The 15025-nt window shown below is 40.4% G+C and overlaps 1 protein-coding gene across 1 annotated transcript in view; it reads left to right on the forward strand.

Annotated features, from left to right (window-relative positions):
* fstl5 (follistatin-like 5) overlaps positions 1-14674 on the forward strand; it is a 175131-nt gene extending 160457 nt beyond the window's left edge. Inside the window, exons 13-16 of the mRNA XM_072395234.1 lie at positions 354-503; positions 2964-3071; positions 4306-4430; positions 12425-14674. Of these exons, the coding sequence (XP_072251335.1) occupies positions 354-503; positions 2964-3071; positions 4306-4430; positions 12425-13127 (1086 nt within the window). The 3' untranslated portion in view covers positions 13128-14674. The remainder of the gene's footprint in view (positions 1-353; positions 504-2963; positions 3072-4305; positions 4431-12424) is intronic.
* The last annotated feature ends 351 nt before the right edge of the window (positions 14675-15025 follow it).

The raw sequence follows: 15025 nt of genomic DNA on the forward strand, positions 1-15025 counted from the left end.
CTTTAGAGGACTGAGAGGGGGTGAAGGAGTGGAAAGCTCCAGAGACAGAAGGCTGGTGAAGGCTGGAGCTGCCAAGACTGGGGGCTAAGCAGCCGCAGATTGGCTGCAGGCTTTGTTTTGTGGATTACGTGTGAAGAAATGGGAGTGATTACAGAGATTTTGTGGGAACCTGCAAAGCTCATTTATCTTAGTTGCCAAGATAACACAACTCACGTCAGCATGGGTGATAAGACTGAAGTAGTAAACAACACAGAAAAACGACTAGGTGAAGGTAATTGTTTTTTAATTAGATGTATTTTCCTGTAATATGAAAAACAATTAACTCGAGTGTGTGTGTGCTTCTGTTTTTACAGGAGGAGGTGTGCCCCACCTCACCAGGAGAGACTGTCCAGAGGTGTGTGTGGTCATCAGCGGTCAACATCAAGGACAAGTTTATTTATGTGACACAGCCAACCTTAGATCGAGTGCTCATAGTTGACGTCCAGTCTCAGAAGGCTGTCCAGGTAATTTTCTGGCTAAATTTGAAAAACCAGGTTCATGTCAGTTTTGGGAGCAACAATGAAAGGTGTGACACAAAGAAAAGAAATAACAAATAATCCTTATTTGTGCCTTTGGAAAAGTAAAAATACTGTCTGTGGCGTTAGATTTCAAGGATTCTTTCTCTGCATTGATTGAAGACAACATTTCACAAGAGCCTTCGATATATCATTGTGCCATATGGCTATTTTCTGTGATTGATTTTGTTGAATGAAGGACACATTTTTATCACAACATCCAACTGTTCTACTAAGAATGTGTTTGACACATCAACCTTGATCAAGAAACTTACTTACCTCGACATTTCTTAATTATACATCACTCCAAGCAACTACATCTGGGTTCCTGTCCTTTTTAACATTTTGTTTCCCCCTGCTTTTATGTCAGGTCTGTCACATATCAATGTTAGTAAATTGGATAGATGTATACTGATTAATTATTGAGGTTGAGCATTAACCAGAACTATACAAGAAAAAGTTGATCTTTAGGTAAGTAATGTCAATAAAGCCCATCTTAAACCCTGCTAAATGACTGTGACTCCTATTGACATAAACTGGCAGGCTGACTGCATTGTCACTTTACCCTGGCATAAAATATATATTTAATAACTGACAACTACGATCGGGATCTGCATCACAGCCCTTCCTGTTGGTGCTTTAAAAACAACACACGACAGCCTTGATGTGAATGATATAAAAGTAAATACTCAACTTTAGAAAAACATTACTTGGAGTGAAGGGAGGATTCAGGTTTGATAAGACCAAATCTAAGAAATGACTGGTGTTTGTCTGGGTTTTCTTACTTCTTCTTCTAAACCTGGACTGCATCAACTCTGCTCTGCTACACTGAAAAAGCTATGTCTCACCTTTTGTTGACTGCTAATCCCTGACCTGACCCATTTTATACGAACTGCCACTGTCAAGACCTGCACTTAACCTTCCCACTGATGTGGTGACCAAGTAACCCCGACTTTTCATGGACACTGTCACCTGGCAACCCATCACAGATATTGTAACTCGGCAAATCTTGCTGTTTTTCTCACATATCCTGAAAGAACCAATCCCTACAACACCGTTTATTTTCCTGAGGGGATGTTATTTTTATGAAGCGTGCTCAGGAAGTGGCACGGCTCCTAGATGACAACATTCAGCAGTTATGGAGAGCAGTGTCGAGTTAAATTATCATGTCTGTGGGTTTTGGGTGTGTCAAGATAATCCAGGGTTACTCAGATCCCTGCAGATGTTCCTGACAATGTGATGGCTGTTTACAGCTCATGAGCATCTCGGGGACCTGCCAGTAAACAGGCTGGTGTCCCAGAGTCTGTCACAAGCTCATTATTCAGTTGCCTGGAGGTTTAGCTTCATTGCGTCATATTACCAGTCGTTAATTAACCACCTGAACCTGTCACTCGCCTCGATTTGGAAGACTTGAGTTCTGGTTTTCGGTTTTCCAGCGTTCCATTTTCTCATTGAATTTTTAACATGACTGATGTGCATAAAGCATTAACAGGCAGGTTGCATTTTTTTTAATTTGTAATAATTACATTTTCAGTGAGCAGTTTTTAATGAGCTAGTTGTATTTTGCATGCTGTGACAAATTGATTGCAAAGAGCACACAGATAACAATCTGAAGTAGCTGCTTCATCTCTGAGAGATCCGCTGTCGCAGCTCAAGTTACCCGAGCATATTGGTTAAGGATCTTGATAATCTTCCTCAGCCAGAAAGAAGCTGTTAGTCAGGAGAAAAAGCACTTGAACACCTGTTTTCTCTGATGACAACGTGTTCAGAGATTATTTAGGATTCAAGAAATACTCTCATTTTATTTGCAAAAACTCTCTGAGCAGTTTACCTTCTGAGTGAGAGCAGTATATATTCTGTCAAGGTAAACAATACTATTAGGACTCCACTGCAAAACGAATACTGTAGAAAATAAGCTGCCGTCAAAAAGGGTTGAGGGAATTCAGGGTCGCAATGATTCTCTTGAAAAACCTGATTGCTTCATCTTACTGTCGCATCCCTCCCCCCTGTGCTTTCCACATTCCCTTTGAGCTGTCTGCACTCAGGTGGACATAATGCATGAGGAGCGCTTCACTGTCACATGTGACTCATCTGTTGTTCTGACTCGAAATATTGTCGCCATGTGTCAAGTAACCTATAAAAGCGGAAAGCAATTACTTCAGTGTGGTAAAGCAATCGTGTCTGTCAACACTTGATTTGAAAGGCAACTCAACATTAAATGCACCTTATACCTTGGAAAAAAAAGAAAAATACACCTGCTCCCATCACCCTCCCAACACATTAGTGTGCAGGGAGCCTTTTTTGAAAGCACTGCACATGAAAAGCTAAATCTAGAATCCTTTAAATGATTATTCTGCCGGCCTGCTGTCTTTAAAGCCGACTATGGTTATGTTGTGTGTCCCCTTCCAGACTGTCAGCACTGACCCTTATCCTGTGAAGCTGCACTATGACAAATCACATGACCAGGTGTGGCTGCTCAGCTGGGGAGACGTGGAGAAGAACTTCCCGACTCTGCAGGTACTTCAGAGTCTTCTGAGTTGTGTATTCCTCTGAACAGTTTAATCTTTGTCAAAGTCCTCAAGGTAGAAATTAGATATTGAAATACTGTTTGTGTAACTGTTTCATTTTTGGTTGAAACGACAACTATTTCCTTATTTAGGAGGCATCAGAGTAACGTGAAAATCCCAATCATGATTCCCCACTTTACAAGGCAACAAACTGCATCCACCAACAGTACAAAATTTAAAGTAATTTGATCTATGACCCAGAAAATTAAATATTCCCATTGAAGAAGCTCATACCTGTAAACTACTAACATTTCTGATTGAAGACTGTTTTAAGTTAAATTACTATAAATAAAAAGGAGCTGATGGATGAACATATCTTCTCGTGTGGAAATATCTCCAAAATCCAACAACTTCTGAGGCTTTATGTAATTTGAAAGATAATTTTTTCATATCTGCGACAGTGGACAACTTGGAAATTAATAACTTATTAAATGTGAATTCTTCCCACTGTGACTTAAGGTAAATTAATAACTCAGCCTCTGTGGAACGATCAAATTTCTTTTTTTTTCTTGCTTACTCAAATCAATACTCACAAGTCCAATGGTAAAGTATTGGAACTGTGACAAATTGGGTTTAAAGTCCCATCATGATTAAAAAAAATCTGTTTTAGCTGCTAATGTTGCTGAGATCTCCAGCAAATCATACTTAAACCAACACAGATGAACCATGAATTCTCATGAAAAATGGCAAAAGCTAAGCTCCATGTTAATACAAAACACCACAGAGAAAACAAACAAATATGTAACAGTTATTTATTTTCTCTAAGAGTCATCTGGATGCTGAAGGCTGTTCAGTGGCTTTACAGAAAAAACCTGCTCATCATTGCATTGCCAGCACAGAAATTCATAATGCAGGGCTCAATCTGTGGCAATTTGTTTTGTGCACTGTGGCACAATCACAGCAACCCTGCCCACACACAGCCAGATGTCTGTATGCATGCACAAGTATTATTTAGACACCAAGTACTACAGCGCACATCATCACCTCCCACTGTGAAGCTGTAATATCACAGCAGGAAGAGGAGGAGTTTTATCAGTAAAATGAAAAATAACATGTCAGTTCTACAACTATCACTCCCTTTTGGATTAAATAAATGGCTTAAAAGTCTTAAATGAAACCAGGAAAGAAACCGGGAGTAATGAAAGTGTTAAACACCCACCTGCTTCTGTGTTGCTGTTCACCAGGTGATCAATCAGGCCAGTGGAAGAGTCTCCCATCACACCGTCCACACACAACCAGTCGGCAGGCGCTTCGACAGGGTGGACGACTTCTTCATCCCCGCCTCCAGCCTCCTCATAAACCACATCAGGTACATCCAACAAAACGTCTTTTGGCAAAATTATCTTTTTTACAGCATTTGATTTGCTGTTTGTGAGAGCGAGTTAGAGAACGGCCTTGTAGAAATGAAAAGCTATGACATTAAACAGCTGAAGATTCTGGCTATGTTGAATACACATAATAATTTTTAATAACTTTTTTTTTTTTACATATCTGAAAAAAATATGGAATGACTAACAAAAAAAAGAAAATAAAAAAAGAGTACTTTGTTGCAGCTTCTCTGATTTTTATGACGGCTTGAATCCTTTGAGGACATCACTTTCTTGTATAATAGTCAAAAGATCAGTTTTGCAAGATGGATCCTTGTAATGTCCTCAGGCATTCATCTTTCTGTCTCATTGGACCTGCACCACACAAAAAAATCTAGCATCAGCTGCTTGTCCAATGCACATTGGCGATTCATCACTGAGCAACTGTCATCCATAGTCCCTGACTGCTTATGTGTAGGTGTTAGTGATGCTTTTCTAAATGTAAATCCCATTTCTGTCAGCCAGTTGTACACTGTTCGCTCACTAAATTGACTGACATATTAACAACCTTACCATTTTTTGTACTTACTCCAAATTTTAGACACAGCTGAGTGGGAGCAACCAACATCCTTAGCCGAACTCAGTCGGATTACACTCTTCAATGGCGTTTTAAAATCCTTCATTTCCAGTGAAAGCCCTCGTGCTGGGGACATGTTTCCTGCAAAATCATTTGCATGTTAAAATTTGTACAGGTATTTGTTTCTCAAATACAAGTTAATCCCATAATTTTACATCATTGTAATAAAATAAGCCAAAAAGTTCAGCTGTTAAATTAAATCTTTTTTCATATCTGTGAATATTTTTTCAACCAACCTCCTGACAGGCTGTATCTCAGTTTTAAACCAGCTGATGTTGAGTAGTATATATTGCTAAACAACCAGTATGCTAATGCTGAACACAATCATTTGACTAATGCAGACAAGTTCAGTATCAATCAATTTTCTTCCATTTATTGGAGGTCCTGTCACAGGGACAACCCAGACATCCTTCTCTCCTGTTCCAACTGGGGGAGCTAGAGAATGTTGCTATTACCTCCAAAGAAAGGTGATCATGTGTCTTCCTAATTAGATGCCTGAACCAGCTCAGCTGACTCCTTTTCACTGCAGTAGAGTAGTAACACACCAAGTTCCTCACCCTTTCTCTAAGACTGAGCGCAGCCGCTCGTGTCTGCGATCTCATTCTTTCGGGCACAACGCAAATATCATGACCATAGGTGAATTCCCAGATCAAAAGCTTTGCCTTTTGGCTACTGCCGACAAAATCCCAATTCATCATCACTTGTGAATAAGATGCTGAAGAAACCCATCTCCTACACAGAGGGAGTACTCTGTTTAGAACCATAGAACCATTCCTTTGCAGCATGTGTGAGTTAACCGTGCCTGACCAGCATTCTCGTGTGTTATACAGGTAAATGTGTATTTTGTTCATTGTGTATACGTCAGTATTGGGACGGATGCGTCCGAGCATGTGTGAGTTAACCATGCCTGACCAGCATTCTCGTGTGTTATACAGGAGAGAATAAACGGCCGGTACAGGCGAAACCAAACCAGTCTCAATTTCTAAAAACACAACGCAGGGTATCATCAGAGAGAGAACTGAACCTGCCAGTACCAAGGACTGGCATGGTTACACTGGAACACAATCATTGTAACTTGTAATTTAATGTAACTTGTAATCATTGTAACTTGGAGGGAGTAACTCGCACCCTGGCCACTTACCACTCCAGTGCGCATTTACGGTTATGACTTGAAGAGGCCAAAAGAACCACATCATCTGCAACCCTGAGACTTCCAAACCAGAGCCAATACTCTGCCCAACTATGCCTCTAAATCCCATCCATTAACACAAAGTACAAGCTTGACTTCACGCCAAGGATGCAAAGGCTCTTGTTTTGATTATACAGGGACCCAATATCCCGCAAACTTTAAATACCCCCTTGCTGCCCCAACAGAAAACCTCAGGGGACACTGCCATAAGCCTTCTCCAAATCAACAAATCACTTGGCCAAACTGTGTCAGACACAACTTTCCAACACCCTTGAGTAAACTTTCAATGGTAGGCAGGATTTCCAGTCCACAAGTATTGTTTCAGACCTCCGTGCGACAGCGTGGATGACACGTCTCTTCAATGTCAGACGTTCCCATTTTCCCCTTGATGCTCTGTTTGTCCAGCAGGCTTCCCTGTTAACTAACAAGACTTACCCCCTGGTGTTTATCAACTGACAGCTCTGCCCATCTCTTCATCGGAGTGTCTAGGACATACAGCCTAATGTCTGATGATATGACAACAAAATCAATCATCAACCTCAGGTGGCCTGGTATCAAGTACACTTATGAACCATCTTATGCCAAACATGGTGTTTGTTATGGTCAATCCATGACTCGAGTTCAGATCAGAGAGACCATTCTTTCCTGTCATGGGGGTTCTCAAAGTCCTCCATCACGTTAAGGTGTTGAGTCTTCAGAGGGAAAAAAAAGTTATGTTTGCCTCCAAAAATATATATTTAACATTGTGCAGGAGTTTGTTCTGCTACATTTTCCCTTTGGCATAGAAATCAGAAAGACAGCTTGCCTCCTCAGTCATATTTAAGTATTCTCTGAATATGACCAGGCATTTTTCTGCTCATGTAACACCACCTAACCTGCTCTTTATGGTTTTAGTTTGCCACCAACATAAAGAGAAACTGGTCCCAAATGCTCTGCTAATGTCTTGGAAAGGCCAGGAGCAAGGAGAAGGTCTGTGGGATTTTAGGGTGTTAATGGTCTCAGGTAGAGGAGTAGTAAAAGAGCAAAAACATTTTGCTTGCTGTTTTTACAATGAAAATAAGAATGTTTGGGTACTTACCTACTTCAAACATAATGGATAACAAAGCAAGTCTTTACTTCTGCAATACAAGGCGTTAACCACAGCACTTTGTGTAATAAGTCTGAGGGTTTGTAATTGAAGTATAAAATTATTGAAAAAGTACAGATCCTTGAAAATCAGTATACAATTATTAGGGCTTTAAGCATGTTTTTTTGGTCTATCAAACAAAATAATTGAACATGTTCCCCAAGACTATGTTCGATCGTTTGTCCCATTAAAAAAAGACAACCAAGATCGCATCCAACTTGAACAGTGCATATAGAAATTAATACAATTCAGCACATTAAGAGTAAAGTGTAGCCGTTTTAATAGCAAATATTGGGAAAATTTAATTGAAATTCTGCCTTGTGGCTCCAATTTGATTCATATTTTGTACCCACACTCCTATTAATTTACTGGCAGGGACGCAACATCGATTAGTCAATTAAATGAGCAGTGAGTGTGAACAGCAAACATATATTTTGCAACTTCCGGGGATTGTTAAAGGACTGGGGATTCCCCTTAGCAACAAATAAAGTGAACAGGAACAGGAGGCTGCCATTCATTAAAAGCATTGACTTACAGTCAAGCAGCTCTGCATGTCAGCAAAAAAAAGCTGTTTTTTTCCTGTTTGTACTCACAGTATCCTGCAGCCCAGGCTGCCCAAACCACTTTTTCACGAATTTACAATGCGAAGAATGCCTCTTGGCAAAACAAGTCCACTGAGATGTTGATTTGAGTTTTGTGCTAGAGAAATGCTGTTATAGACATATTTCACTGTGCAGCATGCATTGTTATGCTCTCAGGATCTTTAAGTAACCTGCAGAACGAACATATCTGAAGTGGCAAAGTGTTCAGAATATGACTTTAGGAAAAAAAAAAAAGACATGAACACAACATGTAAGTAGTTTCAGCTTAACCCTGTTGAGCAGGACAGGAAAAAAATTATAATGTAGTAACCATTGGTACAAATGGCTAACAGCTGTCAGCTGGCAGAGAGGAATCTGGGTGTGCCAATGAAGCAACCCAGCTGTGTTCACATCAAAGTAAGGCCAAACAATGGCTCCTTTTTCATTTATCAGACATGAAAAAATCTTGTTGCAGTAAATTCATCTTTCATTGCAGGATAAATGCACCATTGACCTTTTGCTTCCAGGCATGTTACCAATATATCACAGCATGTATATTAGCCATTGATCTGTCATACAAGCCACAATATTGAATACGATCCAGAGCAAAGCAATTTCAGCACCGTTTGACAGGCAGAGCTGTAATGACGAACTGTAAATCATCAGCTCTCCTTGGTAGAAGAGGAAAATGCTTTTTCAGTTTTAAACCACACAATGCATTTTTAAATGAATTTCAAGCAAATCCTCACTTCTCTTTCCTTGAGCTCATTTGTAACTTTAAAATAAATTTAATCTAAAAAGGGAGGTTTTCCAAGTAGCATGAAATGAGTTAAGTTTGACAGAGGTATCAGACCTACAATATTCCTGCTCTTAATTTACAAATCTGTATCCAGTCAGTCATTAACACGTCTCATTTCTACAATGACAAATTGATGTTACCGGGTTGAAGTAATTCAGAATTTTCCCCAAAGGAGTTTTAGATAATCTTGAAAGAATTGTAAAGACATCATCTTGGTGTCCTGCTTACAGTAATGTGTTTTTATGGACCTACGCAGTAAGACTATATCACGTCTCAGTTACTCTCTACTAAACATAACTACCAACTGCAACATCCATCCATCCATTGTTTTCCGCTTATCTGAGGTAAGGCCGCAGAGGCAACATGTTCAGGAGAGAAATCCAGCCATCCCTCTCCACAGCTCCCCCTTGGGGATCCAAAGGCGTTCCCAGGCCAGAAGGGATATATAATCTCTCCATCGTTTCCTGGGTCTGCCCTGGGGCCTCCTCCCAGTTGGATATGCCTAGAAAACCTCTGCAGGGAGACGACCAGGAGACATCCTAACCACCTCAACTGACTCCTTTCGATGCAAAGGAGCAGTGTCTCTACTCTGAGTTCCCTCCAGCTGACTGAGCTCCTAACCCTATCTGTAAGGCTGAACCCAAAAGGAAACCCATTTTAGATGCTTGTACCTGCAACCTCATTCTTTTGGTCACTACGCAAATCTCGCGACCATCGGTAAGGGTTAGAACAAAGATGGACTAGAGATGGAAAAAATGGACCCTCATTGTTGCTGATGAAGCCCCAATCCATCTGTCCAACTCACAACCACTTGTGAACAAGATGCCAAACTCCCCTATCTCCAACCTGTAGAGTACATTCTACTTTTTCCAACTGAGAAAAATGGCCACAGATTTAGAAGAGCTGACTTTTAATCCCGGCCGTGTCAAAGCAGAAATGCAACCCTAAAGTTCCCAAACCAGACGCCCTCATCTCTAAGACAATGCCTCGAGTTCCTGTCCGTGAAAATCACAAACAGGATCTATGACAAGTGAGAAGCGGCTCTTTCTGATTCCATTTTAAAAAATGGGAACCACCAGCCTGGTCTGCTACTCCATAGGTATTGTACCAGACCTCCATGCAACATTGAAGAGGCGTGTCAGCCAAGACAGCCCCACCCTGTCCAGAGCCTTTAACATCTCTGATTGAATCTCATCTTCCGCCAGGAAGCTTTTTAACTACCCTGATGACTTATGCCAAGGTGATGGCCAAGTTTGCCTCCTCAATGGTAGACATGCTGGCTGGATTGAGGAGATCCAAGTGCTCACTCCACCGCCCAACAATAACCTCAGTTCTTCACAATACGGTGCTGCTATCCCAACATGCAACACTGCGTTACCTACCTTCACATTCTTTGAATGAGAAAGCACATGGTAGTTACAACATGTTATTTTCTAACTCACCACCTGCTTAGGAGTGTGTAGCTTCTCTTTGTGCTTCCAGTACAGCTCTAACCTTCAGGGCATGGACACAGCATCTCAGGTGTCCTACTGCGTCCGGTGCCGGGATATAGGCGGAGAATCTTTTTGGTCTTGTGGGTGTTAGTCACAGGGTGGAGCCTATGGGTCAAAATAACAGTGTTTTTTGTTGTAGTTATTTCCTTGCAGAAACAGTGTCACTTGTTGCAGTGAATAATCAAGTCTTAATATAGAAAAATAACATAAAAAATGCTTTATGTGCTACAACACCATGGTTCAAGGCCAAGTTTTTCTTGATTTTGTCTGTTGGATTTACTCTCCCAAAGAAATGCCAGTATAGCTTAAAAAAAAAAAAAAAAAAAAAAGAACCAGAATCCTCAAAAATACTAACAGATAATGAGCTAATAATGAACATCAGGAAAGCCATTCAGTCCTCAACAGCTGGAATGCGTAAAAGGACAAGAAATTAGTTAAGACCAACTAATTAAGATGCTAAAATTTTTCACAATTTTCTTATCTATTTGTGCACAAACAATAAGAAAAGAGTTTACCTTTATGAACCCCGGTGCAGCCTTCTGTCTGGACCCAGTGGACAGAACAATCTCAGGGTCAATGGTTCCTATCACAGTGATGATGATGGGCTCTCTGGCTTTCAGACAGACATTTTCTGTTCACAGGTTGAGACAGCTAGTGTTCAAATGGCATAAAAGATGATGAACGACAAGACTGAAGTGGCTGTCAGCATCGATCAACTGGTGTTCACATGTAATTGGGGCCTGACGTCTCTGCATATTCTAGCTGTTACAGCGAAATGTGCCACTTAGAGACTCTTTTCGTAATGAGTAGTATTTTCACTGATCTTAGTCCATATTTACCACTACAATAATTCTATTACAGATGAAAGTGTGGGTGATGCTAGTGTGTAAATGTAAGTTTTGTCCTTTTAAATGAACTTTGAAGCAACATTTTACGCTAGAACATTTCTTTGAAATGATTGTCCAACAATTTTCATAATCACCTAGTAAAGATCCATTTGAATGTTCCATTTCAATTAGACAGTGTCATTATTTGTGCAGTGTGCTCCTTTAAAGCCTTTTCGCTTGTTCCTCAAACATTCATGGGGTCTTTCAAGGGGAGATTTCATGATTAAAATGGTTAATGAATATTGGTTAATGAATATTAACCATACTCTTAGAAAACTTTAAATGTTACCCAGTGATAGTGCTGGCCTAAAAACAAATAATTTTGCACATCAGCAAGATGTCCTTTTGGGAGGACCTGCAGATCCTCCAAATTTCATTAATAGCTTTTGAGCTATTTCACTTAAACTACAAATGCTAGCACTAAAAAAAATGTCAAAGATCACCCTAATCAAAAGGTTTTTCCATCAGCTTCTGCTGTTGATTTGTGCCAATCTAACCTGCAAGTAGCACAGTCTCCTCCCCCATTTTCTATTTGCATTTAGTAGATGTGAATGAGAAATTAACAATGTTGAATGTGAAAATGTAAAAACCTCTTCTAAAAGTTTTTTAGCCCAATTTGGAGAATGGCAACAGCTTTGCAAATTGCATCTGACTTGGGCCACACACAACAAACCACTCTCCTACCCCAGGCGGTTTCACAACCAGTCACACCTGGAATTCTTTGACCAAAACATGCTCTTTCATACTGGTTAACATCTCACACATAACTCTGGTGGCCAGTGTGTATGGCACCTATACTACTTATAAGCTGATACTCCCAGTCAGCTAGTTTAGAACTAAAGAGGCCTTCTAGATGAGAGAGGAAAGATCTTCAAGATCCAAGAAAGTCCAGGTGCCCTTATTTAAGCTCTTAGGATTACCATGACCTGGTTAAGACGAGTACTCCCTATACTGAATTACAAAGTAATTGAATCACTTCATATTTCTTTTGTACGTTTTTTTAAAAAGATTGCATCATACTTGCTTCCCTAGTTAAACCTAATTAGTGCAAAAAAAGTATTAACGAGTCACATCAGAATCTGCATTTAAATGCGTTCTCTAATAACCTGGATATGCTGGTCGAACCTGTGAAGCAGTTAAGCCCTTTCAATAAAATCAGTTTTCTTAACTTTTATTTATATATATATAAATAAATAAATATGTGTGTGTATTTGCATTTTCAAGACAAATGTGTGATTGTTTGAATCCTTGTTTTTTTTTTTTTTTTTTTTTTATTTCTCACAGGTTTGGTCTCATCCTTCATCGAAATGAGCCTGTCCTCCATAAAATCAACCTGGAGACGACTTCTTATGTTAAAAACATCAGTTTGTGGGAGTACAACTGCATCCCAAAGTCTGTAGCCTACACCCATCTTGGCGGTTACTTCTTTGTTAACTGCAGGCCAGACTCCACCGGTGCCACGCAGCCCCAGCTCATCCTGGACAGCGTAACAGACAGCGTGATAGGCCAAAACCGAGATGTCACTGGCACTCCCTATGTGTCTCCAGATGGCCACTACCTTGTCACAGTGGATGATGGCGATGGCCTGATGAGAATCCAGACTATTTCTAGGCGGGGAAAGATCCAGGAGCCCTTTGACATCCACACCAACTTGCACCTGTCTGATCTGGCCTTCCAGCGCTCCTTCACGGAGGTCCACCAGTACAACGTGTTTGGCAGCTCAGGTCGTCAAACGGATGCTTTGTTTGTGGAGCTGAGCAGCGGCAAAGTCAAGATGATCAAAAGCTTGAAAGAGGCCACCAAGTCATTCGACTGGCCATGGAGCAACAAGAACAGGGTCATGGTGAGCAGCGGACTTTTTGGACAGTACCTCATGACACCATCCAGAGAGTCCCTCTTTATCCTGGATGGACGACTCGACAAGCTCAACTGTGAGATCACCGACGTCTTCAAAGGCAACGTGGTGGTGTGGGTTGGGGACTCTTAGGTCATGACATCAAGACCCAGTGAGCCTTGTTATCCTTCAAAGGTACTGTTGCACTGAATTCTGTTGCAGATCGTTTAATTTAGTGAGCGCGATAGTGAAAACCACAGATTCAGAAACCAAAATGATTTGTCAGTCCATTGGATGAGAGACTTTCATCCAAAATACATAACAAAAATATAAAGGAATAATTGATAACACTGTCTTAAAACACTTTTTTTCCTTCTTTAATTCCACTCGTTTGTTTGCCTTTATGTAAACAGAGTTGCTTGCTTGTAACATTGTTCAGGTGAATTGGTTTGAACCCATCAACGTGTGCGTTCATTCTCGGTTCTCTTCGGTGTGTGGGAATGCTGTAGATAATCTAACAAAAACCATGGAAGCAAATTGGCAAAAACAAACATATATAGTACACTGTATATATTGTCTATGTCCAGATTGAGTCTTGCAACTTATGTTCACCTATCCCTGAGTTTTTCCTGTGCCTTGAAGGAAAATTCCCTCCATCAGAGGAATTAGTGTAATTATTCCCAATGTGGCTGCAGACTACACTTCTTTCTTTGACCCCTTCATTCATCACGAATCAGCCACTCTCGTCTTTCTGTCCATCACAGCTGATTCAGTCTAATTAAAATGGGCCCTTGCTGTGATCCCATCCTGTTTGAAGTGGAGACCAAGTGGTTAGTTATGGTTGTGCGCTCTGTTACCTTTGATCCAAAATTATAACCAGTTTTGAATGCTATAGTCCACTTTTTCCTTTATAGTCCAAAGCAGACAAATGAAAGTTAGTGGTAATGTTAGTAAATTGTTCGAGCTTTATACACATGGTGGAGTATTTCTTAGCAATAGGATGTGCGAAGGAAATTCTGTCAAGGCTTCAGTATGTCTGGACCAAAAGAAAAGATCTTAGAGGTTAGATCAGTGTGGTAAACTTGTTTTGCTCTGTTTGGCAGCGTGTTCCTTAATGATGAGCGATGTAGTTGTGGTGTGTTGTGTAGAGGGGATGAGCTTTCAATGTGAGAAGCGGCTCTTTCTAAATGCTCCTGCAGTAGATTCGTAGCTGGCATGACACTGAAACCGTTTCCTGCTGGACACATTTCTCTGCATTTTCACCCTCACTCTCTTTAACTGAATCACAACGGGCAACTGTATCTTAAATTTAATATGAACTTTTACCGTGTACAGATTATATTAAATCATTCCATGTTTCTTGGTATATTTTGGTTTAATTTAGTTTTTGTCCCACCTTTTAAATCCAACTGTACTGCTGATGATGCCCTCTGTCCTGTACATAGATGCTGACTGTGAGTACATTAGTTTGCTCATCAATGTACAGATTCATGCAGACTGTTCATTTTCCAAACAAAGACTCGGCACACTCCTTTTTAAGAATGAAAACAAACGGCTCTCATGTTCTTCATCCTGTACCCGAGCACATTGTGATTACCGCTCTCACCTCCATATAGCCACGTCTTGTTCGTTTCCTCATGTGATTGTTATTTATATAGAGAAAACACGCTTGTCATTTTACCCAACAATAAAAACTATATAATGACAAAAGTGTTGTGTCTCTTTATTTAAAAGACCTTCCGCAGTTGCTGGTGAGCAAGTATCCTTTCACAGCCGAGTTGCCAATTATAATTCTGCATAAGATGCAGCAAAAACAAGGTCAGGACTCCGATGTCCCTTTGAGTTTATTCATCCTAAAGTAAAGGATGCATTTTCTTTCTTATGTGGCAAAGAATGAAATGCACAGCTTCAAAGGTCTGTGACAGAATAAGAAGCAGACTGAATTAATGTCTGTAAGGTTGGACGTATCATGTAGCGTCTGGGTTTTATGTAAACCAATGCCTCTTTCATGGATACTGACTTTGGAAAGTGTGACTGACATGAGTCAACTT

The sequence above is a fragment of the Leuresthes tenuis genome, unplaced genomic scaffold, assembly GCF_036924035.1.
Source record: "Leuresthes tenuis unplaced genomic scaffold, fLeuTen1.0.hap1 SCAF_11, whole genome shotgun sequence".
Taxonomy (NCBI): Eukaryota; Metazoa; Chordata; class Actinopteri; order Atheriniformes; family Atherinopsidae; genus Leuresthes; species Leuresthes tenuis.